This window comes from Canis lupus, chromosome 15 (assembly GCF_048164855.1).
Source record: "Canis lupus baileyi chromosome 15, mCanLup2.hap1, whole genome shotgun sequence".
Lineage (NCBI taxonomy): Eukaryota > Metazoa > Chordata > Mammalia > Carnivora > Canidae > Canis > Canis lupus.
The window spans coordinates 46,469,085-46,495,244 of NC_132852.1; the positions used below are offsets into that span (position 1 = coordinate 46,469,085).

The window sequence follows — 26,160 nt, forward strand, 5'->3', positions numbered from 1 at the left end:
GTTTGGCAGAAGACGCTTTTAATAACATTTTCTTATTAAAAAAATACAGCAACAAGCTCTCCATCTGTCCATCCATTTTGCCTCACCCTTCCCAAGGCTGGCAGACAGGGGAACTCCATGGAGGGGCAGGGCCCCGGGGCCTGCTACGTGCTGTTGGCCTGCTCCTGCTCAAACAGCGCCATGGCCAGCTGGGCCCGGCCCCCCAGCCCCTCCAGGTTGCTGAGGCGGCAGCGGTGGTAGAGCTCCTCGCTGAGCCGTGGGCTACAGTCACGCAGGGCGAACTTCTGCACCAGCCCTGGCTCCACGGCCCGGAAGAGGTGGAGCCCTGAGAACCGGAGGAAAACATCCATCACCTCCAGCCCCTCCAGGGCTTCCTCCTCTTCCTGGCCTGCCAGTTCACCAGCCAGCCGGGCCCGGGCCGCCAGGTAGTCGGCATTGTAGAAGCAGCCCTCCGCAGAAGCCTGTCGGTCAAACCTGCCTCCTACAGGAGCCCCCCGGGAAGGGTCGGCACCAGGAGGGGACGGGGGGTCAGCACCAGCTCCTGGGGGCCCTGGGGGAGATCTCTGTGGTGCCAGGGCAGGGTTGAACTCCTGGAAATGCACTGGGAAGAAGGCCTGCCAGCCCGAGATGGCATTCATCCGGCAGCGGTTGAGGACTTCGGGCCCAGGCCTGGTCCACACGGTGGTGAGGAAGAAAAGCGTATCCACGGGGTGCTTCTTGGAGACCACGTCCATGAGCCGCACCTGGGAAGGGGCCTCTGCGCGCACAGCGAGCCAGGCCAGCCTGGTCCCAGGGTACCGTCGCTCTAACTCAGCCGCTGCTGCCTTCACCCCCAGGAATGGGTCTGGGGCCCCTCGGCCACCTTCCCGAGGTCCATAGACCAGCAACAGGGTAAGCAGAGCGTGCTCTCGAGGCTCCAGAACACCGGCTGCAAAGGCCTCCAGGAAAGCAAGGGCCGCAGTGGCTTCGGCTGCCAGGAGCGGCAGCACTAGCTGCACACGGGTGGCCTCGGTGACGTAGGGCATGGGCAGGATCTCCACCCGGCTCAGCGGTCGCAGCAGGCTGACCCTGCGCGCCAGGGCCCGCCGGTGCCCGCGCTGCGTCACGGCTTCCAGCAGGAGGTCCAGGGTGTACTCCATGCCCCGTGCCGGGTCGAAGCGCCGATAGCCATTGAGCAGCCGCTGCTTCTGAAAGCGCAGGCGGGGCTGGTAGCGCCGGTTTAGCTGCTCCAGAGCAGTCTCCACAGCGTCACCCACATCGGCCCTGTTGGCCCCCTGCAGTGGGCACTTGGGGGACCCATCTGCACAGGAGAAGGTATGCTGCTCTGTGAAGTAGTCCCAGCCCAGCACCTCAAATCGGGAGTGTGGTGTGAAAGGGGCTGGGAGCCCAATGGGCCAGCTCAGCCCTGCCTCGCCCTCGGGGGTCAGCATGGTCAGGTTCTGGATCTGAGCCTAGGGTGGGAGGGACGCACAGTTAGTGCCCTCTGGGGAGTCAGGGCTTGACCCGGCTCTAGCATTCTGGGCTCGGAGCTCTGTCCTGACTCTGTCAACACACAGTGAGGTGCCCCTGCACTAATCGATGAATTCCCTTTCCATTCTTGTCTGTAAAATGCAGAAAGCATATGAATCATACATAGCTAACACAGCTGCTGTGAAAAGGACAAGGTGGGAAATGTGCTTTTGCAGAGGTTAGAGCCCCTCAGCCTTTCTCTCTCATACCCACAGTACACCTTCCTCATCACGGCACCTGTGCTTTTTCACCCGCACTCCACTTCTCACAACCCTCACGATCAACTGGAGCATTTGTCCACATCTACCCTTGGGCTTTTTAAGGATAGTGCTGGAATTTAGGGACTTCTAGGCTTCTGCTTCTTCAGGGCAGAGGCATTATGGGAAAGGAACTAAAACAGTCATGTCTAAGCGCTGTACCCAGCCCCGGTCCTCAGAGTGCATCTGCAAACCCTTTTAACTGCATCCAAGTTGTGCCAGGAGCTTCTCTTATGGTTGAACTGGGTCCCCATGGGCCCCTCCTCCTTGGAGTTGTTTAAACTTAGGTATGGTCGGCCTCCTTCTACCTCGTCAGCCTCCCTGTTCACTCAGCTGCCCACTCACTGTGACCCTGGACAGCTGAAGCTCCCTCTGACCTCCAACCACGGACCCGGGCTCACCTGCAGTTGTTCTATCTCGCCGTACGCTCGCTCCAGCTCCAGAGCGCTGAAGCGTTTATGGAGCTTGTACATGAGGGTTCCCTCGGAGACGGGGTGCACTGCAAAGGCACTCAAGAAAGCCGAGCTCCCCTCCTTCTCAGGGTCCCTATTTTTGGCCAGTTCAAATGAACGATACTGCTGCCCCTAAAGGGACCAATCAGATCAATCAAAACCACACATGGAGGACTGCCTATCCCAACCACCCTTAACCGGACTCCACATTCGCACCTGTTGCTGCCACAGAATGGGGACGGGAGGGTGGGGAGCAGGAGCTCACTCCAATGTCCCCTTCTACTTGGCCTCTCACCAGTTTGGGGAAAAAAATCTGAAGTAGGCAATTAAAGATGCCCTCTTTGCCCAAAGAATCCCACTTTCTCAAAAGAATGAAAGCCATGAGTCAGAAAATACCCCCACTACTCTGGTTTACCTTACCTCTCCAGGACAGTAGCCATCTCTCAGACATTCCCAGATCATTTATGACCGTGTGTGTGTCAGGGGAGGGGCAAAGGGCAAGGGGGCCGATGGGAGCACCTTTCTACTTTGCTCAGAGGGTCCCTGAGAAGTTGCCACTTTTGACAGTCCCAGGGTTCTAAGCCAGGGTCAGTGGCCAGGAAGGACGAAACCCCAAGGTGCTGCTGGGAAGGAGCCAGCAGCACCCACCCTGGAGATCAACCACTCAGATACTACAAATTGTTGGGGACTGAGATTGACTTGAAAGGGCCGTCACCTGGTGCTGTGAGACACAGCCGATGCCCAGAGAGTCGATGAGGCAGCGGCCAAGCCACTCATCAGGACGGGCACTGAGAATGTCTCCTCGGCAGCCATCCAGATGTGGCCGCAATCGAAGCAGGAGACTCCGTGACAACAGGTAGCCAAAGCCCCCATGGCAGTACCGGGCCTGCTCGCCTGCGCCAATAAACTCCTCTGCTCGGCCCAAGTACAGGTCTTGGTTGATGCTGAGATGGCCTGCAAGGGCTGCCAGGCGGGGGGCCTGTACATACGTGTCATCCTGCATGATGAAGAACCAGTCGTAGTCGGCCCCAAAGTGTGTGTGGAGGTGGCGCAGGGTCTCTGACATGAGCCAGGCTGGCCGTTCATCCCCGTGAGATACCACCTGCATCCCTGCAGGAGTCCGGGCTCCTCGCTGCCCCGTGAAGTACAGTAATCGAGGGAAGTGGTGGGCCACAGTACGGTTGACAGCCACAGCCAGAGTGGATAGGGTAGCCCTGGAAGTCAGCACAGCCACCAGCAACCGCTCCCGAGAGCCCAGCTCTGTCTGGATATACCGAGTCCTATGGAGGGACCAACATGCCAGGGGTCAACTCCTTGACCTTTAGGATCCAGCATATATATTCCTCTAGGAATGAATGAGCTAGGGCTGAGAAGGGAGGAGAGACCTCCTCATCAATATTAATGAGCTACTACAGTGAGCATCCACTGACACTGGAATTCATTTGGGGAGGGGTCTACTAAGGATGGATTAGATGGTTATTAGATGGTTAGATGCAATTCCTGTCCTGTTTCAGAACATCCAATACTAATTTAACACTGATGGGTGAGACCTTCTCAAACCTGAGAAGGGAAAGAACAAACCGTGATGGGTAATAGGGTAAAGAATCACTCTAGGAACCTAACATTATTACCACTGAAGGCAGAGGCAAGGCCTTAGAGCCGCACTGAAGTGGCGTTTGAGGACCATGTACACACATAGCTCTCACCTGAGCACCTTCTTATAGGGCTTGTTGGGATCCCTGTAGTAAGGGACAATCCGGGGTTTGAAGTCTTCATCACTTTGGTCGAGTCCAGTTCTTGAGTCTGGATTATGTGGCACTCCTGGTTCTCTCACAGCCTCTACACAAGGATCTTCTCCCTCACCCTGGATCCAGGAAACCCGCAAGAGGCTCAGGCTGCATCCCAGAGACAGCCCTAGGATGAGGGGCAGTGCTGGTCGCAGCAGAGCCAACAGGGAGCTCAGTCGCATGGTGGTAGGCCCTGCCATGTGCATGCCCCAGAGGGCACAGCCTCAAGGATCAGTCGATAGGATGATGGGCGTCAGGCCAGTAGCAGGCCTATGGTTTTAACCAGGAAACCTGGGGACAGTGAAGTCGACAACAGAGCAAGGCCAGTAGCAGCCTATGGTTTTAACCAGGAAACCTGGGGGCAGTGAAGTCGACAACAGAGCAACAGAGAAGGAAGGTCTGCTTCTAGTCCCGGCATCCCCAGGAAGCGTATGCCTGGGCTTTAGTCCTCAAGGTGCCACATTTAACCCTCAGCCTAAATGGCAATACGTATTACAATTTCACCCACTAATGGCATTATGGTCTGTCTTCCAGAAAAAGGAGGAAACAAACTTAATCCTGACAAATCTAATGCAAAAAGGAGAACTACACACATCCGTAGACTGGATCTAAGGTGAGACAGCAGCAGCTGATAAAGAAGGAGTTGGGGAAAAGCGCATGCTCCATCAAAATAACAGCCCCAACTACAAGAGCCTGCCTCAGTAGGCCTTCTTCAAAGAGCACCTCGCTGGGCGCGTGTTTCTCATTCGATTTACTGAAGAAGCTGCTGACTAGCTATTGAAAGGCCAGCACTGCGGAAGGGTTAAGGGCCTCTTTCTACTCTACTCCTGAGTTTAGTTAAGGGAACACACAGCTAGAATAACCCCTCCTCCCCAGCGAGGGTGTCCAGGAGCCGCCGGCATGGTGCAGAGTTCTGCGCACCCCCAGGAGGTGGACCGATACGGTGACTCAGCACTGAGAGCCTCTCAGAGGAGCACAACGGCTGATGAGCCTCTCAGAGGAGCACAACCATTCTGCAGGGCAATTCTTCTCTGAGGCCCAGCTGCTGAGAGGCTGGCGCCGTCCACTTTCTTCTGAGAGGAGACAGGAAGCAAATGACAGTAACACTGGCTGTGTGCGCAATTCGGTGCCTGGCTTTACCGGGGCCCCCAGGTACCCAAGCCAAACCAAAGTGGGAGGACGAGAAGCAGCTAGAGACAACACCGGGGTCCTGCGACCTTCGGTCCTTCGGACGTGACCGCTGCCAGGACGAGGGCCCCTGCTCTACTTCTCGGCGACCAAAGACCAAGTCTAGTCCTAGAAGGAAGGCCCAAAGCGAGTTTTAGCCGTTAGTCTCAAAACGGAAACAAAACCGGCTGCGTCACGGAGCAGTCGAGGAGGGGCTGGGGGCTCAGCTCGGTTTGCCGGTTTGCTGGGGTGGAGGGATGCAGGTCGCGGTGCGGGAGGAAGGCAGAGACCCCGCTATCAAAGGCCCTGCCAGCGCCGGCGGGCGAGGGTCGGCATGCACACCCCGAGGCCCACGGGGGGAGGCCCTGCAGCAGGGCCAGGACGGGCGGCGGACCGGCAAAGCGCAGCCAGGTGTGGCCGAGGCGGCCAGCGCCGTGCCGGGGAGCGGGGGCGAGGGCGTGGGGGCGGGACCTGCTCCTGCCGTCTGGGGCGGCGCCCCGGTCGCCCCCGCAGGGGGAAGGGTGGGGAAGGGGGAACAGACCCCAGTGCCGGGCCGAGGCGCCGGTTCCGCCGCTGCAGCCGCTGCCACCTCACAGCCCGGCCCGCGCCTTCCTCTTCCGCTCGCCGTCAGTCCCCGTCTCTATGGTGACCGCATCCGGTCGCGCGCCCCGCCCCCTCCCCGCACTGCGCAGCCGCCGAGGGGTGACGTGGCTGCCCTGCCAGGCGCCCGCCCCCCGCAGAACCCGCGAGCGGCCCCGAGGGTGCGCGGCACCTTCAGCCTCAACTTTTATCTGCCTCGGAGATAAAATGTCCCTCGCCTCAGTGGGCGCGCTTCTGCCTCCTGGACGACTTCTCCCGTCATCCGCCGAGTTATTTCAGAAATGTTTGCTGCTTGCTTGCCAAGTTGCGGACCGGCGTTGAAAGCACGGAGCGAACAGGTGGTAGACGAGCCGGGCATGGTCCCTGCCCTCCGGGAGCCGAGAGCGGGGGGAGGCAGGCGTTCCACACACACCGACATGCCAGAAATATCAACAGGTAGAAATGAAATCGCAGCCTGTCATAGGTACCGCTGCAAGAAAGTAGAGCCCAGCGGAAAGACACGACGGGAAGAATTAAACTAGATGGGGAATTTAGGAATGCTGAGATCCCAAGATTCAGCCAGGTACCTTGACAGAAAGTGGAGAGTTTTCCTGTGTAGGCCCTAAGAGAGGAAGGATGCTGCCCCAGGGAAGGCTGGAGGGCAGGCGGGCCCTTCCAAAGACCACTGCGGGTTCCCTACCCGGGAGGCACATCCCCAATAGGCAATCTGCAAGTGTGGGAGCGATCCTGTCCTAAGGTTGAGAGTAAAAGCCAAGAATGCTAGGTATCCTGCACTTTGCAAGACAGTGTCACACAAAAGGATTCGTTCAGCCCCCACAGCTTTCAAATATCCTCCTAATAAACATTCATGTAAGCGGGGGGGGGGGGGGGGGAGGAGGTGGGGGGGGTAGAGGGGAGAGGTTATCATTAATCCTTGAGCCTGTGTTTTATATATAGAAACAAAATAATTTTGCAGGGTTGTAGTATGTGCTGAATTTTCAAGAATGTAACTATTATGTAAATGGAAGGGAAATAGTACTTTGTTTCATTCAGGAATTTACTAAGTTACTGTTTTGGAGGACTATGTCAGGGACAGCAGTGTTCTCCTGGTGTTCAGAGTGTCTACATTTGTACTGTCACATGCAAGATGATCCTATATACAGGTACAAACATGACTGTTTTCTAGCATAGTGAAATAATTACTGGAAAGGATTTCCTTTTCTTCTGTTACAGTTAAGACCCATTTATTTTTTTTTAAATTACGTGTGTAGGTTATATCACTTATGAACTTATTTCAAATACTAAAGGGGTGTTATTTTAAAGGAAAGTTTGCTATTAAAAGGAAATATTGGGGCTGGTAGAGTTAAGAACCACCATTCTAGGAGGTATATAAGATAGAAGTTACCAACATTTGTTTTCCTTTACCGTGTTTTGGTCTCATCCTTAGTTAGACTGCAATTTGATTTCCCCTGGGCAACTGGCACATAATAAGTGGTAAGTGAATGATTTGTTAGAATAGACTGGGAAGCAGAGTAGGGATGCTCACCTTGACCCTGGAAGGTACAGGTTCCAGACCAGCATTGTCCAACAGGAATATAATGTGAGCATTCCTGTCCAACAGGAATAAAATGTAATTTTAAATTTTCTGCTAATCACATTTTTAAAAAGGTTAAATTAATTTTAATATATTTATTATATTGAATATACCAAAATATCATTTAAACATGTAGTCAATATTAAAAAGTTGAGATATTTTACATTTTTTCCACACACAGCATCTTTTTCTTTTTTTGTTTTTTTGTTTTTTTTGCTTTGTTTTAATTCCAGTATAACATATAATGTTATATAAGTTTCAGGTGTACAATATAGTGATTTGACAATTACATACATTATTTAGTGCTCATTATGATAAGTATACTCTTAATCCCCTTCACCAATTCCACCCATCCCTCCCCCCACCTACTTTCAGGTAACCACCAGTTCTCTGTAGTTGAGTCTGGTTTTGTCTCTTTTGTTCTTTGTTCCTTTATTGTGTTTCTTAAATTCCACATGAGTGAAATCATCTGGCATTTATCTTTCTCTGACTTCAGGTAGCATTATATCCTTAGATCTATCCATGCTGTTGCAAATGGCAAGATTTCACTCTTTTTTTGTGGCTAATATTCCACTGTGCACATATATCAGATTTTCTCTATTCATCTATCTGTGGACACTTGTATTGATTTTGTATCTTGGCTATTGTAAATAATGCTGCAGTAAACATAATAATGCTGTGTATATCTTCTCGAATTAGTGTTTTTGTTTCCCTAGGTAAATATCCAGTAGTAGAATTACTGGATTTAATAGCTTTTCTATTTTTAATATTTTGAGAAACCTCCGTACTGTTTTCCACAGTGGCTATACCAGTCTGCATTGCCACCAACAGTCCACAAGAGTTCCTTTTTCTCTATGTCTTCACCAACACTTGTTTCTTGCATTTTTTATTTTAATCATTCTGACAAGTGGGATGTGGTTTTGATTTGCATTACCCTGATGAATAGTGATGTTAAGCATCTTTTCATATATCTGTTGGCCATTTTCTTCAGAAAAATGTCTGTTCATGTCTTCTGCCACTTTTAAAATTAGATTATTTGGCGTTTTGTGGTGTTGAGTTATAGAAGTTCTTTATATATTTTACATATTAACCCCTTATTGGATATATCATTTGCAAATATCTTCTCCCATTCAGTTGTCTTTTTGTTTTGTTTATGGTTTCCTTTGCTGTGCAGACGCTTTTTATTTTGGTGTAGTCCCAATAGTATTAATATTGCTTTTGTTTCTCTTGACAATGGAGACATACCTAGAAAAATGTTTCTATGGCTGATGTCAAAGAGATTACTGCCTATGTTTTCTTCTAGGAATTTTATGCTTTCAGGTCTTACGTTTAGGTCTTTAGCCCATTTTGGGTTTATTTTCTTGTACCATGTAAGAGAGTGGTCCAGCTTTTTTTTTTTTTTTTTTTTTGCATGTAGCTGTCCACTTTTCCCAAAACCATTTGTTGAAGAGACTTTTTCCCATTGCATATTCTTGCCTCCGTCTCCACATGCAGTCTTTGAAACCGATAGTTATTTTACACTTACAGAGCATCTCAATTCAGACTAGGTGCATTTCAAGTGCTTCACAGCCTCATGTTGCTAGGGACCACCATGTTGAACAACACAGTTCCAGACCTTTCTCCCTTCTAAGTTACTAAGTATCTAGGTAATTCTGGATGAGACATCTCCTTCTTTGGGTCTCAGTTTCTTCATATTTTATTTATTTTATTCACTTATTTTAAAATATTTTACTTCTTTATTCATGAGAGACACAGAGAGAGAGAGAGAAAGAGAGGCAGAGACACAGACAGAGGGAGGAGCAGGCTCCATCCAGGGAGCCTGACGTGGGACTCAATCCCAGGTCTCCAGGATCAGGCCCGGGGCTGAAGGCAGCACTAAACCGCTGAGCTACCCGGGCTGCCCTATTTTATTTTTTTAAATAGGCTCTATGCCCAACGTGGAGCTTGAACTCATGACCCCAAGATCAGGAATTGCATGCTTCACTGCTGAGCCAGCTAGGCACCACTGTTTCTTCATATTTTATTTTATTTTATTTTATTTTATTAACATTTTATTTATTTATTCATGAGAAACATAGGGAGAGAGAGAGGCAGAGAAGCAGGCTCCATGCAGGGAGCCCAATGCCGAACTCAATCCCAGGACTCCAGGATCACGCCCAGGGCAGAGGGGAGGCGCTAAACCTAAACCGCTTAGCCACCCAGGGATCCCTGTTTTTTCGTATTTTAAATAGAGTCCAGACCAAATGTTTTTCCTTCCAGAAGTGACCTGTGATTTTTCATACTTAGCCAGTTCTTTTCTTCTCCTCTCTACCCACATCTCTCTTCCATTTTCCCATTCTTTCCCCATCCCAGGTCTGTTCCCTGCAAAAGATCAAAACCCTAGGTGAGAATGGCAGAACTTCTACATGGCCAACAGTTCGAAGCCACTCGCTGTGCTGAGGGAGACTCTGCCCAGCAACTGCTGATCATGGGGAATCGTGGATGTGATTGGTTGCTATGTGGGTGGCTTCAGAGAAGTAACTAGTTAATCTTTCTCTGGCCATCCCAAGCCATTTTACAACCCAGAAGATTCCAGCCTCAAATCCTGGCATTGTCTTCTACCAGCAGGGCTGTTTTATTAACAGCTCTGTGTTTTTGTTCCTAATCTGCAAAATGTTTTGTAAGTGGCAGGGTGTGTGTGTGTGTGTGTGTGTGTGTGTGTGTGTGTGTGTGTGTATGTATTAAATGGGATAGCATAAATGTAAGAGCATAATAAACGTTAGTTCTCTGTAACCTGTAACTTGCCTGTAACCACACATTTTAATGAGGCTGGGAGAGGGAGACATATTGTTGACAGTGCTCCCAAGAAGCTATGTGCTTGGATGAGTGATTTTATGTGATCCACAACCATATTTAACTGCTTTACTTCATAAAGAAAGGCTTTGCAGGGGCACCTGGGTGGCTTAGTTGGTTAAGCATCTGCCTTCGGCTCAGACCATGATCTTGGGGGCCCTGGGATTGAACCCCATGTCAGGTCAGGGCTCTCTGCTCAATGCAGAGTCTGCTTTTCCCTCTCCCTCTCTGCACGCTCTCTCTCTCTCTCAAATAAATAAATCTTTTTTTAAAAGGCTTTGCAGTTAACAATTGTCTATGTTCTTTACCTAAAGCAATGCTTTTGCCGATAGTAGATGCTTGATATTTGTTAAATGTATTAAGTTAAATAAATATCTAGTGCATACTTCAATAAAAATTCTACTAGTAGCAGAGTTCAGCCTAGCAGAACTCTAAGTAATAATTAGCCTATTAAAAAGAATTAAATTCTAATCTAACAACTACATGAGGTAAATACTATCATTCCCATTTTACAGAGGAGTATGTATTTTGCCCAAGGTCACCCGCTGTAAAGGTGGGGTTTGAATGAAGCAGTCTGCCCCCCAGAATCCACTCAGTTATGCTATGTCGAGTGTGGTCCCCATCTAGGTACTCCAGCAACATGCATAAGCCACTTCTTTTGTGGCACTTATCACATGAATGTCATGGTCTCTTTACTTTTTTTTTTTTTTTTTTTTAAGATTTTTCTTGAGAGACAGAAAGAGAGGCAGGGGGAGAAGCAGGCTCCATGCAGGGAGCCGGATGCGGGATTGGATACCAGAACTTCGGGATCACTCCTTGATCAAAGGCAGATGCTCAGACGCTGAGCCACCCAAGGATCCCCCTCTTTTTGTTTTAAACAGAGGTGGTGGCACTTTTGGAGAATGTGCTCAAAGGAATTAAAAGCTTCATTTGCCTCCTCCAGCTGTGTCACCGACCCTGAAGCACCAATGATCAGAAGCCAGGAGAAATAACGGATCACAAAGGGTCTGCCTTCTATTTGAGGCTACTAATTTAGGATTTACGGTGCAGGCGATGAGAAGCCCGTGAAGGATTTTAAAGAGTAAGACTCAAAGAGAAAGTGCAACGTTCCACGTGTAACTAGTGACACAGCTAAACTCAGGAAAGGGGTCTTTCTTCTTTCTTTCACCTTCAGAGCTCTTACCACCAGACTTACATAGCTTTGATGAAAATCAAACCATTCTGGAGTGTGTAGGCTGAGCGGCCAAGGTTCAGGAGCAACGTTCGGCACCCTTCAAAAGTTTGGTTAACACTGGACCAGCCTCTAAAATCGCGGTTCCATAAAACGAGGACGCCTTTCTCTCAAGAGGAATTCCGTCCTTCGCATCATCTTCGTCGCGACGTGCCTCTTCCTCCGCCCCCTCCTCCCAGTCGCCTCACTCTTCCTCCTCTTCTCTCCCCATTGTTCCGACCGGCTCCCCCCTGACGCATGCTGGGAAGGGTAGTCACTCTCCCTGCTCTTTGGGCCGGCGGGGCGGCCCTATACACTCAGTATCTGCACAGAACGCCACAGATTCTGCGAGGTGGGGTAAAGCCTGGAAGGCCCACCCCCTCAGCCGAGGAGCAGTCTGGGAGTTGCAGTTTCTAGGCCCCAAATCGCGCAGGCTGGCTGGGGCTCTTGGACTCTAATTCCGCCATCCTCGCGCACCCTGATGGCGTCACGCGGGCCCGCGAGGCCCCTGCGACAGGCGGTAGTTCTCGAGGAGGTGTCTCCGCCCTAGCCGCCGCGACTAGAAAACAACACTTCCCAGGAGCCTGCGCGGCGGCGCGCCGATAGCCGCGCGATGCCGTGATTGGCTGGTGAGCCGGCCGCACGCGGAGGAGCCCAAGGAGCAGCTCTGTTGCGACAGAGGCCGAGCGGCGAGGCCCAGTGAGTTGGGGGAAGGGGCGCCGGGGGGAGGGTGCTGGCCGGTGAAGGGGGTGGGGGAGGGAAGAAGAGAAGAGGGAGGAGGGACGGAGTCGGGATGGAGGAGGCTGCGGAGAAGAAAGGGCCGAGGGAGAGACGCTGACGGGCGGGGGCTGGGGGAAGTCCCGAGGGTAGCGAGTGAGGAGACCCCGAGGGGACTCACCGAGGGGGAAGACGAGTGCGTCCCGGGAAGAAGCTGGGCCCGAGGGCTAGGTGGTGTGGAGGGGGACCACGGAGCGGAGGACTGAGGCGGACGGGAGGAGGAAGCCCGGGAAAGTGAGGCGGCCGGCTGGAGCGCCGAGCGCCAAGTTGTGGGGAAACCGGAGACGGGGACCTCTGCCGAGGGGGCAGAACCTGGTCCCTAACTGGAGGCCCTGAAAGGAGGAGCGTTTCCAGAGTGAGGCAGTCCGTGGGGATTGGTGGACAAAGCCCGAGGGAAGAGATGTTGAGATTAGAAGAGCGGCCGAGGACCAGAATTGGCTTGAGAGACCCTGACAAAATTTGGAGCGGCTAGGCATGGGTGGAGCTGGGTATCCGAAGCTTGGTAGGGAAATTCCTGAGCGGGATGGAGCAGGGCCCAGGCGTTCTACCGCAAGTTCAGGATTTGGGGTGTTTGCCTTTCCTCAGACTCCCTGTAAGAACACTTTCGTACCCCTGTGGTTCATCACCATGCCCTCTGACCTGGCCAAGAAGAAGGCAGCCAAAAAGAAGGAAGCTGCCAAAGCACGACAGCGGCCCAGAAAGGGACACGAAGAAAACGGAGATACTGTCACAGAACCACAGGTGGCAGAGGAGAAAAGTGAGGCCAATGGCCGAGAGACCACAGGTGAATTGAGGGAGATGAGGGTTCCTGGGATGGTTGCTACCACTTAACAGATGCCCAAACTGGAGTCAGAATCCTGATGCTGGGGGGCGGAGGGGGAGGGAATTGGAAAATACATATCTGATGCCACGGAACTTTCCATGATGAACCAAACTGATAGAGTTGGAGCTTGTGCTGTCTTGTTATTGATCAGGGAAACTGAACACAAGGTTCTCACAGACCCAGTGGGAGACAAACGTTCAGGTATTGTGCTACCTTGCTGCTGTGTGTGCTAGCCTGAAGAAGAGGTCAGTTCCTTGCCCCTTTGCTCAGTTTCCATTTCTACACATGGCGGTCAGTGTGCCAGGTTCTTTGCCACATCATACCTCCGTCCTTCCAGGGGCTGTGACTCTACGAAAAGAGAAACTTATGAATTGCTTTATGGATTTTTCCTGGGAGAGAGCTGCTCTTCTGTTGTTTATATCCTGGGAGGTTACTTATTGAGCACTTCTCAAATGTTCGACACCATGCTACATAAGTGATGCACTTTGAACAGTCTGATAACGTACAGCCAACCTAGGGAAACATGACAGTGTGTGATACTGAATTTCCCAGGCCTTTGGCAGTCTATTCCTAGCCTTCTTTCCTGCCCCTCCGAAAGCTCCCCAAACAGACCTAGTCCATCCAGACTATTATTGTCCCTTGACTAGTCGTGATATATTTATCCTTTTACACTCAGGTTCTAATACCACAATTTTTGTGCTGGCTATGTTTGACATTTCTCCCAGGGCCAGCTCAGGATAGCAGAACCTTTCCCATCAGACCTGACCTTTAAAATAGTAGCATTCATGATACCTCTGTGCCGTCATATTGTGTTACTTTTTATGTTGTGTGTTCTGTTCCTTCATCTAAATTGTTTATTCTTTGAGTGCAGGGACCATGTATCTTGGGTAATACTTTTTTGTAGGACTAAACTTGCAGATGGAGATACTCAGTAAATGTTTGAAGAGAAGAGCAAAATTACTAATGCAAGTCATAACAGATAGGAATTCAGAAAAGGGGGAATTAAAAGTGATTGAGAGGAGAGAGTTAAATGGTAGGAATTGTATCCAAAATAGGAATTATGAAAGAAGCGACGCCTGGGTGGCTCTGGTTAAGCATCTGCTTTGGCTCAGGGCGTGATCCTGGATTCCCAGGTTCAAGTCCCACATTGGGCTCCTTGCGTGGAACCTGGTTCTCCCTCTGCATGTGTCTCTGCCTCTTTCTGTGTCTCTCATGAATAAGTAATAAAAAATATATATATTTTAAAAAGAATTATGGGAGAAAGCTGGTGCAGTAAGGTCAGGCCATGGGGAAGTTTTGTTCCTGGCTAGAGTAGTAGAGGATTGTCAAGTTGAGAATGATGGGAGTGAATGAGGTGGCTGAGTTGTGATCTCTAAAACAGAGAAGCAGGGTTCCCTCTAGGCTCTCAGGAACTGTGATGAAGCAATATCCATTATCAGCTCTGCAGGTATGTCATCAGCTCTTTCTGGCTGAATTGGAAAGGTAGCAAAATGAATCCTATCTGAGATTATTGTCCACTGTTCCCATTACAAATTTCTTGTTCACTTTTGTTTCTAGGAAAGTAGGATTTCCAGGGCACTGACTGGTATCCCCATCTCAGTAATAGGAGAACATTGGTTTTCACCTTGCTTCCTCAGGGAGCTGCTGTTCTGAAACATGACATCTGTTTTCTTTCCAAGCCTCTTAAAACATTTCTTCATGCCAGGGACCTGTGTCATTTCTGCTCTGTCTCTCAAGACTGGGTCCTCTCTCCTTTCTGAGTTTGAGATCACTTGGTGCTGCAGGTCACCATTCTCCAACCTTTGCTGATTGCCATTGTCTCATAGTCCTTAAGTAGTAAGTTATGGAAAGATCGAAATAAATATCAAAGAAAGGGACCTCTGGAAAAAAAGAAAAAAGAAAGGGACCTCTGACAGCTTACCCTTCTTTAGAATGTGACTTCAGGACAGACACAAGTTCATCCTGTCTTCTTGAGGAGTGAGTAGAAAGAAACTTGTGAAGTCTGTTCTCTCTGATGTTTATTCCAGAATCCCTTTTCCATTTTTTCAGTGCTGTTCGCTTGTCTTTAAGTGACAGATGTTTCCTAGGATGCTGTAGGCAGAAAATGAGGTCTGTATTAAGTCTCTTATTTTTTTAAAAAGGTTTTATTTATTTATTCATGAGAGACAGAGAGAGAGAGAGAGAGAGGCAGAGACACTGGCAGAGGGAGAAGCAGGCTCCATGCAGGAAGCCCGACGTGGGACTTGATCCCGGGTCCCCAGGATCACGACCTGGGCTGAAGGTGGCGCTAAACCACTGAGCCACCCAGGCTGCCCAAGTCTATTACTTTTGAAGGTTGGGAGGTGACTTGGGTCCTAGATGCTGTAAATTAGAAGAGGTCAGGAGAAGAGGGTATATAGCTTTCTCATAATTTTGATCTTCCTCTTGCCTGAGCAAATGGAGATCTAGACCAGGGATCGGCAAACTTTTTCTATAAAGATCCAGATAGTGTTTATAGCTTTGTGAGCCATATGGTCTCTGTGCAGCTGTTCAGCTCTGCCATTGTAGTGGAAAGCAGTCACAGGTACTATGCAAATGATGAGTGTGGCTGTGTTCCAGTAAAACTTTATAAAAACAGGCAGTTGGCCTAATCTGGCCAGCTTTGTTTTAAGCCACACACCCCTCCCCCAAGCTAAGAATGATTTTCTACTTTTTTTTTTAAGTGGTTACTTTTAAAAGTCTTGATTTTGCCACTTGGCCCGTAAACCCTGAAATATTTAGCATCTGACCCTTTAAGAAAAATTTTACCAATTCCTGATCTAGATCATGAACTCTTCTACTCCCATCTTCTCAGCATCTAGAATAGGGGTTAATATGAAGCGGAGATGTGGGAAGCCTGATAACCACATAGAAAAGAGACTGGAAGTTCCTTTATTCAGTGAAAACAAAAACTTTGATCTCCAGTCAAAAAAATACTCATCAAGCACTTATTTATAACACAGTGTACTGGGAACTGAGGTGGACACGGAGTGCCTGCCATCTGTCTAGAGGAGCAGTCCCTGCCCTAAATGTTGGCTCCTTGAAGGTAGAGCAGGGTTAGCACCATGGTGGGTAATGGCATGAGCACTAGTAATCGCCTGACAAGATGCGGTATTCAGAGAGTGACCAAATCTAACCACCACACACCCTGTCTTGGAATTGCTGCCCCCAAGGAGAGAGCTCTCTCCACCCCTTACTCCAACTTTCTTCCTCCTGAGGACAAACACATAGTCTTTTCTCATTTCAGGGATTCTGTACAATTGCTAAGGGAACATAGGTGAGAATAACAGGCTAATAAATCAGCAAATTCTTGTAGTAGTGAAACCTGATGCATAGTTCCTGACTCCTTCCCAAAAAAAGGTAAATAGATCACCTTATTCTCTTTTGGAAGAAGCTTACCAGGACTCCCTCTTCCCCCATTTCTGTCCCACTTTGTAGGTACTTTCCTTTATGGAAAGGTAGTATAGTGACATTGTTAAGATTACCTGGTTCAGATTCTGGCTCTGTCACTAGCCTTTTTTAGCTTGCCTGTGTTATTTAACCTCTTCACTTATAAAGCAGGAATTATATGTATCTTATGTGTGTTGTAAGGATTAGTTAGATGGAGAATGATGATGTAGCATGGTCTCAGGTACAGAGTAAACTCAATATTGATTAGCTATTAATAGTACAGTTCTTCTCAGGCTAAAGATTTATTCATGCCTGAAAAACCACAAAGGCACAACAGCCCATGGTCAGTTTGTATCTCTGTAACCCTCCAGGTTTGGGAACATCTGGTTTTCCCAGCCTTGGCTCTGCCTGTGTTGATAACTTTGTACATTTTCTCACACTGGTCTCTTCTGTGCTGTTAAGAAGCATATCTGGAATATGGAATTCTACTAGGTCATGGAATAAGAGAATTGGACTTCTCTAGTATCTTCATTTCTTTTGGGTTTTAGGACTAATTCTTTAACACATACATATGAAGGAAAATTGGGAGTTCTAGCCATTCCCCTCATGCATTTGTCATTTAAGAACAAGAGAAGTTAGAATTAAAAGAACAAGTTGTGAAGTAAGACGCAGTCCATGAAAGGAGGGTATTAGGACAGATCTATATACAATGTACACACTCTAAAGCTTGTGAAACATCGGAGTCAGCTCCACTTGATCCTGAACCCAGGTCCTACAGGGCATGCCTTTTTCAGCATTTGGGTCTTTGTATGATAACATTTAGTTACCTAAGTAAGGAGCAAAAGCCACAGATGCCCAAACAGGGACTCGAACAGTGGACCCTCAGTTTAAAAGTCTGATTCTCTACTAACTGAGCTGTGTGAATGCTCTTGTAGTGCATGGGTTTTAGTGCAAAGGCAGGGTTGGTCTTATCTTCTTCCCAAACTTCTTTTCTGTCTCCAGAATTGGATTTGCTGACCAAGGAACTAGAGGACTTTGAGATGAAGAAAGCTGCTGCTCGAGCTGTCACTGGTGTTCTTGCCTCTCACCCCAACAGTACTGATGCCCACATTATCAACCTCTCCCTCACCTTTCATGGTCAAGAGCTGCTCAGCGACACCAAACTGGAATTAAACTCAGGCCGTCGTTATGGCCTCATTGGCTTAAATGGAATTGGTGAGGCCCTTGGAAGGCGAGGTGGGAGGTATCTCTCCTTGGCTCGTCTGTCTCTCAGCAAGTATTTACTTAGCACCAGCTATGTGCAAAGCAAGGAGTTTACAATATGGGTGGGAGACCACATATGTCCAGGGAAAAGGAGCTAGCAGTACAGAGCAGTATGTGGTAAGTACCACATGAGTAGTTTCAGACAGTAGGTGCTGGAGAAGTGGGTGGGAAGGGCAGGAGTGGTGGTGTGTGAGGCCACTGTAAGAACTGACTTCACCGAGGAGGGGTGGGACAAGAACTGATGGAAAGTTGGAAAGGTAGCCCAAGAAAGCAGGGGGTGGGGGTAAGTAATAGTAGGATTTGAACAAATGAAGGAAGGAAGGTACTCAAAGTGGTGAGGTCATGGTTTGGCTGGAGTTGAGGAACTGATACAGGGGAATGACAGACAGAACTGTACTGAGTATCCTCTTCCCATTCTTTACCTGCCCTTCTCAGGAAAGTCCATGCTGCTCTCTGCTATTGGGAAACGGGAAGTGCCCATCCCTGAGCACATTGACATATACCATCTGACTCGGGAGATGCCCCCTAGTGAGAAGACACCCTTGCAGTGTGTGATGGAAGTCGACACAGAGCGAGCCATGCTGGAGAGGGAAGCTGAGCGGCTGGCTCACGAGGATGGTAGGGTTCCAGACCTAGGGGTGGGTGTGGGCTTCCTCCCAGAAAGGCCTAGGGAGCCTCATGAGCCATTCACTGCCCGTAGCTGAGTGTGAGAAGCTCATGGAGCTCTACGAGCGACTGGAGGAGCTGGATGCTGACAAGGCGGAAATGAGGGCTTCCCGGATCTTGCATGGACTGGGTTTCACGCCTGCCATGCAGCGCAAGAAGCTGAAAGACTTCAGTGGGGGCTGGAGAATGAGGGTTGCCCTCGCCAGGTGAGTTCTTCCTCCTTCACCCTCTGTAGCTCCCCGTTTCCCTCAGGGTTGAATGCTTACTCCAGTGGAACTATTTAGAACAGAGGTCAGTGATCAGTAAGTGCCAGACAAGACATGACAAAAATACGAAGTGAAGGGGGGGTGGAATGCTTGGGTCAAGGAGTGAGCTTCCTGACCAAAGTGATCATTGTTGGATTTCTGTTTGAGAATCCTAGGATCAGCCCGAGGTAAGATGTTAAAGTAGGTCCATTTATTTCTTCCCGACTCCCATCCTATCTTTTTTTGTGATTTAGTCCTAATCCTTGCTATGTAAAGATAAAATATTAGGCAGCTATTAAGAAATGTGTCCTTTACCCTCTTGTGACCTGGACCCAAAGCAAGTTTATATAGACCATCATTCCCTCAACAGTCCCCCCAGAAAGTCCCCAGTTAAATAGGTGGCTTCTTCACCCCACTATTCTAAGTGAACTGGTGAGGTTTGATAACCTTTAGCAAGACTACCTATATATGCCCTAGACCATGAAAGCAGTGATTCCAAGTGCTAGTAAGGATTAGCTACCTCTGGTTCACCTAGGGAGCTTTTAGAATTAGATTTCCTAGCTGCTTCTTTATATCTGTGCAGTTGGAATACTGGAATTCGGTGCCTAGAAATCTTATTTCTAAAAAGCTCTGCAGTGTGGTAATTTGCAGGTATGGGAATCAGAATCAGTGCTATCCCCTTGTTTCTGCTGACTGGGATTCCACCTAAGAAGAGAACATTTTTTGGTCTCCTTGCTGGCAACCCCATCAGATAGATTTAACTTGAATACTTTTTGCTTTAGCAATTTATTTCCTCTGTCCTTTTGTCTTCCTGATGGTGACCAACTTCAGCGTAAGACTTGGAAGACTTGTAAGGACTTTTATAACCTTATCATCTAACTGTACCATCCCTGTGCTTTTCAGCCCTGTTTTCTGCCCTTTCATCTCAGCTCTTCAGCTCTGGTTTGTCTCCTTGTTCTTCCCTTTCCTCTCCGGTATAGACCTAGAATTGATTTCAGGACTCAAGCCAGGCCTGACCAGGGTTGCAGGTAGCAGGCAAGGCAGTCCTTCCTGTGTAGCACCCAGCAGACTGAGGGGCTCTGTCTCCTTCCCTATCTTTCAGAGCCCTCTTCATTCGGCCCTTCATGCTGCTCCTGGACGAGCCCACCAACCACCTGGACCTCGATGCTTGTGTGTGGTTGGAAGAAGAATTAAAGACGTAAGGGGGTGGGGATGGGAGTTGGGAGTGGGCAGGTCCCCGAAGGGGGAGTTGAGCAGAGTCTAAAGGAAATGGATGCCTGGAAACCGCAGTAATAGGAGAGCAGTGAGAAAAGGAATTGATACAAGGCCAGCTGAAGGCCAGATTGAAAAAGTGGTAAGCACCTTTAGGGCAGGCCATTTTGTTTGATTGGTTATTTTTAGCCTGACATGTGTGAGTTGTTTTTTTTTAATTTTCGTGGTTCTTCCCATTTAAAATACAACACCTTCATACTTCACACTTGTTTTTAGATAGTATCTTTCTCTTAACCGTATTTATATACATCATGTAAAGAGGGAACTCCCGCTTAAGGTCATGATGCAGTAACATATGGCTAAAGAGCTGAATAACCTGGAATATTGAACCAACTCTGAGAGCAGGCTTTTAGTGGTCTCTGCAATCACTTGGTACCATCTTTGAAAAAGCAGAGTATGGTAATGTTCATCACACCTGTTCGGTTCTTCCCACCCACGGTTTTAGAGACATTCATGGATATGTTTGTGTACATAAGCTTATTTTTACCATCACTGTTAAATCTCCATTCTGCTGAAAATTAAAACAGAAGAAACTCAGACTGAAAAAGCATCAAAGTGTCATTACAGATGGATTGTGCCCTAGTGGGCACAATCCTGGGTGGTTGCTGGGAGCTGGGAATTGCCATTAAATTTAAAGGGTATTCAGGTGTAAGGATGGGAAAAGATGAAGGTTTTCTGGGTCTCTCAGTTCTGTTGTGGACCATCACGGTTTTGAGCACCTCCCTGACTCTTCTCCGGCTTTACAGTTTTAAGCGTATCCTGGTCCTCGTCTCCCATTCCCAGGACTTTCTGAATGGTGTCTGTACCAACATCATTCATATGCACAACAAGAAACTGAAGTATTACACGGTGAGTAGGCCCCAGCTTCTCCACAGCAACCTCTCTACTTATCAGCTCCTTGAAGCTCTCCTTTAAAAAAAACAAAACAAAACAGACTTAGGAGCCGTTTTCTACCTATTGCTATAAAAAGATGTGGACAAGGAGTCCTGCAGCGTGTTCTATTTTAGTCTCAAAGTGGTTGCTCTCAGGTTGTAGGCCATTGATTGGCAGCCTGTGTACATGATGTGTGTTTGCCTTATGGTAAAGAGGTTGACTTTGCATGGTGCCCAGGCAGGCCCTACTGCTCCCTGCCTTCTTGAATAACTACTTGACTCTGCTTCACGACATCACATTTACACCTCCTTCCATGGAGAATAGGAGTTAGGATTTCAATAGCTCACTTTTCAGCCTTTTCATTTTCTATATTTCAAGGAAAGAAAGAAAATAGAAGTCCTTTTCATCTATACATACACTCACTATGGGAGTATTAATAATTTCTTACGTAGTCTTCCAGAGATTTCATGTATACTTGCAAAGTTTTGTAGGAAATTTCATGTATACATATCACAGCTGTAATGTTAATAATTGTTCTCTTCTGTAGATTGCTTTTACATTTTAGTATGTCTTGTAGTGCTATCCATATAAGTATGTATAGAGCAACCTCATTCTTTGCTATAATTGCCTAATATTTCATTATGTAGCTACCTAGTAACTTATTTGTCAGGCCCCTTTTGATGAATATTTATGTCAAGTCCAATTTTTTTCAGTTATAAACCATGGCAGTCCAATTGTGCAGTGCTTGCTGGTCCTAAATCTGATTGGTCTACTGTCTTCCCTTCTGGGTGCAGTTTCTATAGCCTTTATGGGGCTTCAGCCTCTAAGTGGGGTGAGGAGTGCTCTTGGAAGGCTGTGAGCCTCATGATACCCGTATGGCAGTTGTGGTCAGGGCTACTGCTAGTGCTGTGGGTGTCTTTATGGCTAACCTGAGAATTTGATCTGGAGTCCTGCTCTAAGCTAAGAGTGAGGAGCATTCGATTTGAAAGATCTCAGATTCTGGGTTAGGGTATACTTCGTTAATGTACTTCCTCTTTCCCTACTGCACAATCTTATACCCAGGGTCAAGTCAGATGCCATCCCACATCCCCCTAAACCCTGAGAACCAGGACTGAGGTTAAAGCTGCCTGCCTTGCCTGGCACATTTCTCTGCAGGGTAATTATGACCAATATGTGAAGACACGGCTGGAGCTGGAGGAGAACCAGATGAAGAGGTTTCACTGGGAGCAAGATCAGATTGCACACATGAAGGTAGAGCTGAGCGCACATTCTCCAGGAGAGTTGGATAAGGGTATTTGGGAAATTTAGGGGTGCTGGAAGTCAGGAAGAAGTTGTCATCAGTATTTACCCCACATTTAAGATGAGTCATTTTGCACCTGCTCATACTCCATGCCCCCTTTCTGGTCTCTTTCAGAATTACATTGCTAGATTTGGTCATGGCAGTGCCAAGTTGGCCCGGCAAGCCCAGAGCAAGGAGAAAACACTACAGAAAATGATGGCATCTGGACTGACAGAGAGGGTCGTGAGTGACAAGGTGGGTTCTCCTTGGGTAAAGTTAGTGCCCTAAGGTGAGGTGGATAAGACGCAACATAACTTAATAAATGCCCTCTTCTCTTCCTAGACACTGTCATTTTATTTCCCACCATGTGGCAAGATTCCTCCACCTGTCATTATGGTGCAAAATGTGAGCTTCAAGTATACAAAAGATGGGGTGAGTACTACTGTGTGGTTGGGAGGCTGGGGTGCATTTTACAAGATAAGCTGGGAGAGTCAGGAATTCTCTGTGAACCCATCCACTAACGCACGCGATACACAGGATATTTCAGGCGTAGTAGCTTAGGTGCCTTGTCCAGGGTCTCACAGTGGCCCCTTTTCAAGTACTAGGAAAGAAAACTCCTCAGCTGAGTTGGTGGGTGGAGCAGTGATTTGGGATTGGCTATGAGAGCTACCTCCCTCCTCCGCACTCCCACCTCTGGTGGTGACTGGGAACATGGTGGGGTTGGTACACCAGCCAGATAGATTAATGGATAACCTAGCCTCGTATCATCTCTCTCTCACACCCACCTCAGCCTTGCATCTACAATAATCTAGAATTTGGTATCGATCTTGATACACGAGTGGCTCTGGTGGGGCCCAATGGAGCAGGGAAGTCAACTCTTCTGAAGCTGCTAACTGGAGAGGTACAGTGTTAAGTTGGGCTGTGGGATTTCTAAGAGTAGGTGCTTACTGTGGGGAAGAGGGAGGGTGTGCAGGGACCACTACACTTGGAGGGTCTGAGCACCCTGGTGGTGAGCGAGCTGGCTTCAGGGATGGGGGATGTCACTGGCAATGCTGAAGTTTAGAGCTGTTTTCTTGGAGGGAGGGATGGGAGGATTTGTGAAAGAGTGAGTGAGAGAAAACATGCATGTGCCTTGACATTTTTTCTTGTTTTCAGTTAGAGCAGTTAGAGGAACATCTGCATTTAGAGATAGGTTTTTGTTTGAAAAAACCTATGTTGTATATATGTCCAAGGTGCGTTCGATAGCAGACATTTAATTACTAAGTAGATGGTGTTGTATGCATCTTGGCTTTCCCTTGAGAACATATGTTTCAGTATAGCTTGCTAAATATTTTTAGAGTGGCCAGAGGTGATGATACAGGCTGTGAAGTGATGATACAGATTCTGTTTAGGAAGTTATACATCTTATTCAGTGAACATATGTTTATTTTCCTACTCTGCCTATGTCTGCTTTTGACTGTTTCCCTTACTATGTGCTTATCTTTCCACCTAATTTTTTTTCCTTTCTAGCTACTACCTACTGATGGGATGATCCGAAAACACTCTCATGTCAAGATAGGGCGTTACCATCAGGTAAAGTCCTTGGGGTATGGGATGGTGCCCAGGATGTGGGAAGGGGGCTGCATGTGACCAAGTCCGCTTTTGCTGACTTGAACAGGTACCTGGGTAGAGGTAGAGTTACTCAACAGTTAACCCAGGAGGGTTCCTTTTGAAGTGGGACACTAGTCACATCTGAGTGGATTCTTTTTTTCTTGTAGCATTTACAAGAGCAGCTGGATTTAGACCTCTCACCTTTGGAGTACATGATGAAGTGCTATCCAGAGATCAAGGAGAAGGAAGAAATGAGGAAGATCATTGGAAGATACGGTCTCACTGGGAAACAGCAGGTCAGTAGGAGGGAATGTGGGGACAACCCCAGATAACTGGGAGATTGTGGCTAAGTGGTCAGGGAACACTGTCCTAGTGACCCGGGTTTGGGAACTATCCCAAAATCTCCCCCCACCCCTTTATTTTTTAAAGTAGGCTCCACAGCCAACATGGGGCTTGAACTCATGACCCTGAGTTCAAGAGTTGTGTGCTCTACTAAAAAAGTGTCTTCCTTTGATTCTAGTATCCAAGAGAACCCACCAGCTTTCCTTTGCCCTAGTTACAGGTATTGGAGTATTGGAGTCTGTTTATGAGGGAGCGGCAGGGATAGCATGCCAGTCTCTGGCATGCTGTTGCCCAGATTAGTGAGATGAGCCATAGTGCTTGAGGGTGAGGGAAATTGAAACTTAGAAAACGAGTTCCTGGAATTAAATTTGGATTGAGGATCCACCGGATTGCTCCACTTAGTTATGATTTAAGTGCCGAGAGGGAGCAAGAGGTCTGGCCTAAGTGATGGCAAGTGCTTCGGGCTCCCGCATTTGTCCCTTACAGGCCTGAGAGGCTGGTAGCTGTGTCACCATCTCACTCTGACCGGTGGAATGGTGATAGCTGTAATGGAGAAGCTGTGGGGAGGGGCGAGTCACGCGGTGTGGCTGGAGTAACACCGGTTCTGTAATGTCACGGCCCCGCTCAGGTGAGCCCAATTCGGAACCTGTCCGATGGGCAGAAGTGCCGAGTGTGTCTGGCCTGGCTGGCCTGGCAGAATCCGCACATGCTCTTCCTGGATGAGCCCACTAACCACCTGGATATCGAGACCATCGATGCCCTGGCCGATGCCATCAATGAGTTTGAGGGGGGTATGATGCTGGTCAGCCACGACTTCAGACTCATTCAGCAGGTGAGGCCCCTGGCCGAAGCGGGAGTCAGAACAGAGGGCATCGGAGAATGTGGGCTGGAATGCAGCGCAGTGGGGGCACTTAAAGCGTATCGGATGTGGGAGGAGGTCTCAGGGCATAAGCAGCGTCATGAGGACCAGATTTTGTGGCTGAGAAACTTAGAAACCCCTATTGGAAATACTTCCTTTTTTTTTTCAGTGGTTACTTGGGGATGTTAGCCTGCTTGGCATTCGGCATCGTTAGCCAAAGTTGGTGAGGGAGTTGGGTCGAGAACAGGGTGCTTTTACCACTGCCCCAAGATTCTTCACAAAATAGCAGTATACTAAGGAGGATTTGGATTGGAGGGCTACCACCAGTCATTGCTGGAAAAGCTTCATTTCTCTGAAGCTTTGGGAAAGAGGAGGTGGAGAAAAAGCTGAAGGTGAAGCCTCTCAACAGATCTGGCCCTGCTGGGGAGCTGGAGATGAAACACAGCAGGTCCTGGCTTGGAAGTGTCTAGACCTGCTGCTTACAGTACCCTTGGGTTAGGCATCCCAAAGAACCTAGAGACGGTGAAACTGTGAGCTGGATATGGGGCTGAGCGGTGGAGGTTTCTTCCTGGATTCGCCTGGCAGTGGTCTTCTGAGCAGGGACAGGGAGAGTGCTGCAGGATTATTAAGCCTAAGATTTGCTTTCTAGGTTGCACAGGAAATCTGGGTCTGTGAGAAGCAGACAATCACCAAGTGGCCTGGAGACATCCTGGCCTACAAGGAGCACCTCAAGTCCAAGCTGGTGGGCGAAGAGCCCCAGCTCACCAGGAGGACCCACAATGTGTGAGCCCCTGCCCGGGCTGGGCTGGGCCTCTGGGGCCACACTCCTGCATTGCTGCAATACCGCTCCCCAGCCCCCTCCCTGCCCCCACCTGCCTTAGCTGCACTCTGTGATCTTATCTACAGCTGGACAGTACCTGTCCGTCTCTTGTCCTTCCAGTTACTTTTGTCCATGTCTGGACTCGGCTGGCTGTTCTGCCAGCACCTTGCTGGTTACTGACCTGATAGTGATGCAGCCAGAGGCACCTGAGGGTTAGCCCAAGGGCCCACATCCTGGGTTGGCCTGTGAAAGAGCTTAGGGTCCTCGTCTGGGTTTTGGTGATGTTGGAGGAATACTCCCCAGCCCACCACCCCCATTCCTTTCTGCTTCTGGTTTGGAGCTCTGGACCAGGGCTTTAGTCCTGGTCGGTTTTTAAATAATTATTTAACAGTGTAACTTTTAGACCTGCGTGACATCTACAAAGTGTCCAATAAAGAAAGAAGAAGCCATGGTCCCTACCTTCCTTTTCTGGTCGCTGGGCCCTTCACTCCCCTCCTCCCTGCTGTGCCAACACACTTGCCCTCAGCAAGAGTTTGGGTGGAAGTTGGTAGGATGG

At 48.7% G+C, this 26,160-nt stretch overlaps 2 protein-coding genes and 1 long non-coding RNA gene across 9 annotated transcripts; 2 read left to right on the forward strand and 1 right to left on the reverse strand.

The window, feature by feature from the left end:
- Position 1: 1 nt before the first annotated feature.
- Positions 2–11,949, reverse strand: CHPF2 (chondroitin polymerizing factor 2). 3 transcript variants are annotated; one of them, XM_072776937.1, is made up of 5 exons: positions 11,373–11,949; positions 7,298–7,361; positions 2,934–3,498; positions 2,168–2,350; positions 2–1,451 (listed from the first exon to the last, which is right to left on the reverse strand). In XM_072776937.1, exons 2-5 carry the CDS (start codon positions 7,357–7,359, stop codon positions 144–146), a joined length of 2,118 nt encoding a protein of 705 aa, XP_072633038.1. In that variant the 5' UTR covers positions 7,360–7,361; positions 11,373–11,949; the 3' UTR covers positions 2–143. The 3 variants fall into 3 exon arrangements, with proteins under 3 accessions (XP_072633038.1, XP_072633036.1, XP_072633037.1); XM_072776935.1 differs by lacking the exons at positions 7,298–7,361; positions 11,373–11,949 and adding exons at positions 3,925–5,301; positions 5,714–5,841; XM_072776936.1 differs by lacking the exons at positions 7,298–7,361; positions 11,373–11,949 and adding exons at positions 3,925–5,301; positions 5,644–5,764.
- LOC140605033 (uncharacterized) lies at positions 5,873–10,121 on the forward strand. The gene is made up of 2 exons (XR_012007820.1): positions 5,873–6,207; positions 9,698–10,121. It is a non-coding gene; the product is annotated as an uncharacterized lncRNA (long non-coding RNA).
- Positions 11,929–26,053, forward strand: ABCF2 (ATP binding cassette subfamily F member 2). Of its 5 annotated transcripts, none has more exons than XM_072776939.1 (15): positions 11,929–12,086; positions 12,750–12,948; positions 17,398–17,610; positions 18,094–18,276; positions 18,359–18,530; positions 19,672–19,767; positions 20,588–20,690; positions 21,870–21,965; positions 22,129–22,248; positions 22,336–22,425; positions 22,784–22,894; positions 23,503–23,565; positions 23,751–23,879; positions 24,554–24,757; positions 25,434–26,053. In XM_072776939.1, the coding sequence occupies exons 2-15, from the start codon at positions 12,792–12,794 to the stop codon at positions 25,569–25,571; spliced, it is 1,875 nt and encodes a 624-aa protein (XP_072633040.1). In that variant the 5' UTR covers positions 11,929–12,086; positions 12,750–12,791; the 3' UTR covers positions 25,572–26,053. The 5 variants fall into 5 exon arrangements, with proteins under 5 accessions (XP_072633040.1, XP_072633042.1, XP_072633039.1 ...); XM_072776941.1 differs by lacking the exon at positions 11,929–12,086 and adding an exon at positions 12,168–12,300; XM_072776938.1 differs by lacking the exon at positions 11,929–12,086 and adding an exon at positions 12,349–12,666 and having other exon boundaries at positions 12,724–12,948.
- The last annotated feature ends 107 nt before the right edge of the window (positions 26,054–26,160 follow it).

What these genes read in the sequence shown, in the direction of transcription:
- CHPF2 (XM_072776935.1), bottom strand. Translation starts at nt 4,211, where the DNA reads ATGCACATGGCAGGGCCTACCACCATGCGACTGAGCTCCCTGTTGGCT. An exon ending in CCCTATAAGAAGGTGCTCAG is followed by an intron (nt 3,499 to 3,924) that starts GTGAGAGCTATG and finishes GTCCCTCCATAG; the next exon opens with GACTCGGTATATCCAGACAG. An exon ending in GCTGTGTCTCACAGCACCAG is followed by an intron (nt 2,351 to 2,933) that starts GTGACGGCCCTT and finishes TGGTCCCTTTAG; the next exon opens with GGGCAGCAGTATCGTTCATT.
- ABCF2 (XM_072776938.1), top strand. Translation starts at nt 12,639, where the DNA reads ATGGGTGGAGCTGGGTATCCGAAGCTTG. An exon ending in GCGGCTGGCTCACGAGGATG is followed by an intron (nt 18,277 to 18,358) that starts GTAGGGTTCCAG and finishes CACTGCCCGTAG; the next exon opens with CTGAGTGTGAGAAGCTCATG. An exon ending in TGAAGCTGCTAACTGGAGAG is followed by an intron (nt 22,895 to 23,502) that starts GTACAGTGTTAA and finishes TTTCCTTTCTAG; the next exon opens with CTACTACCTACTGATGGGAT.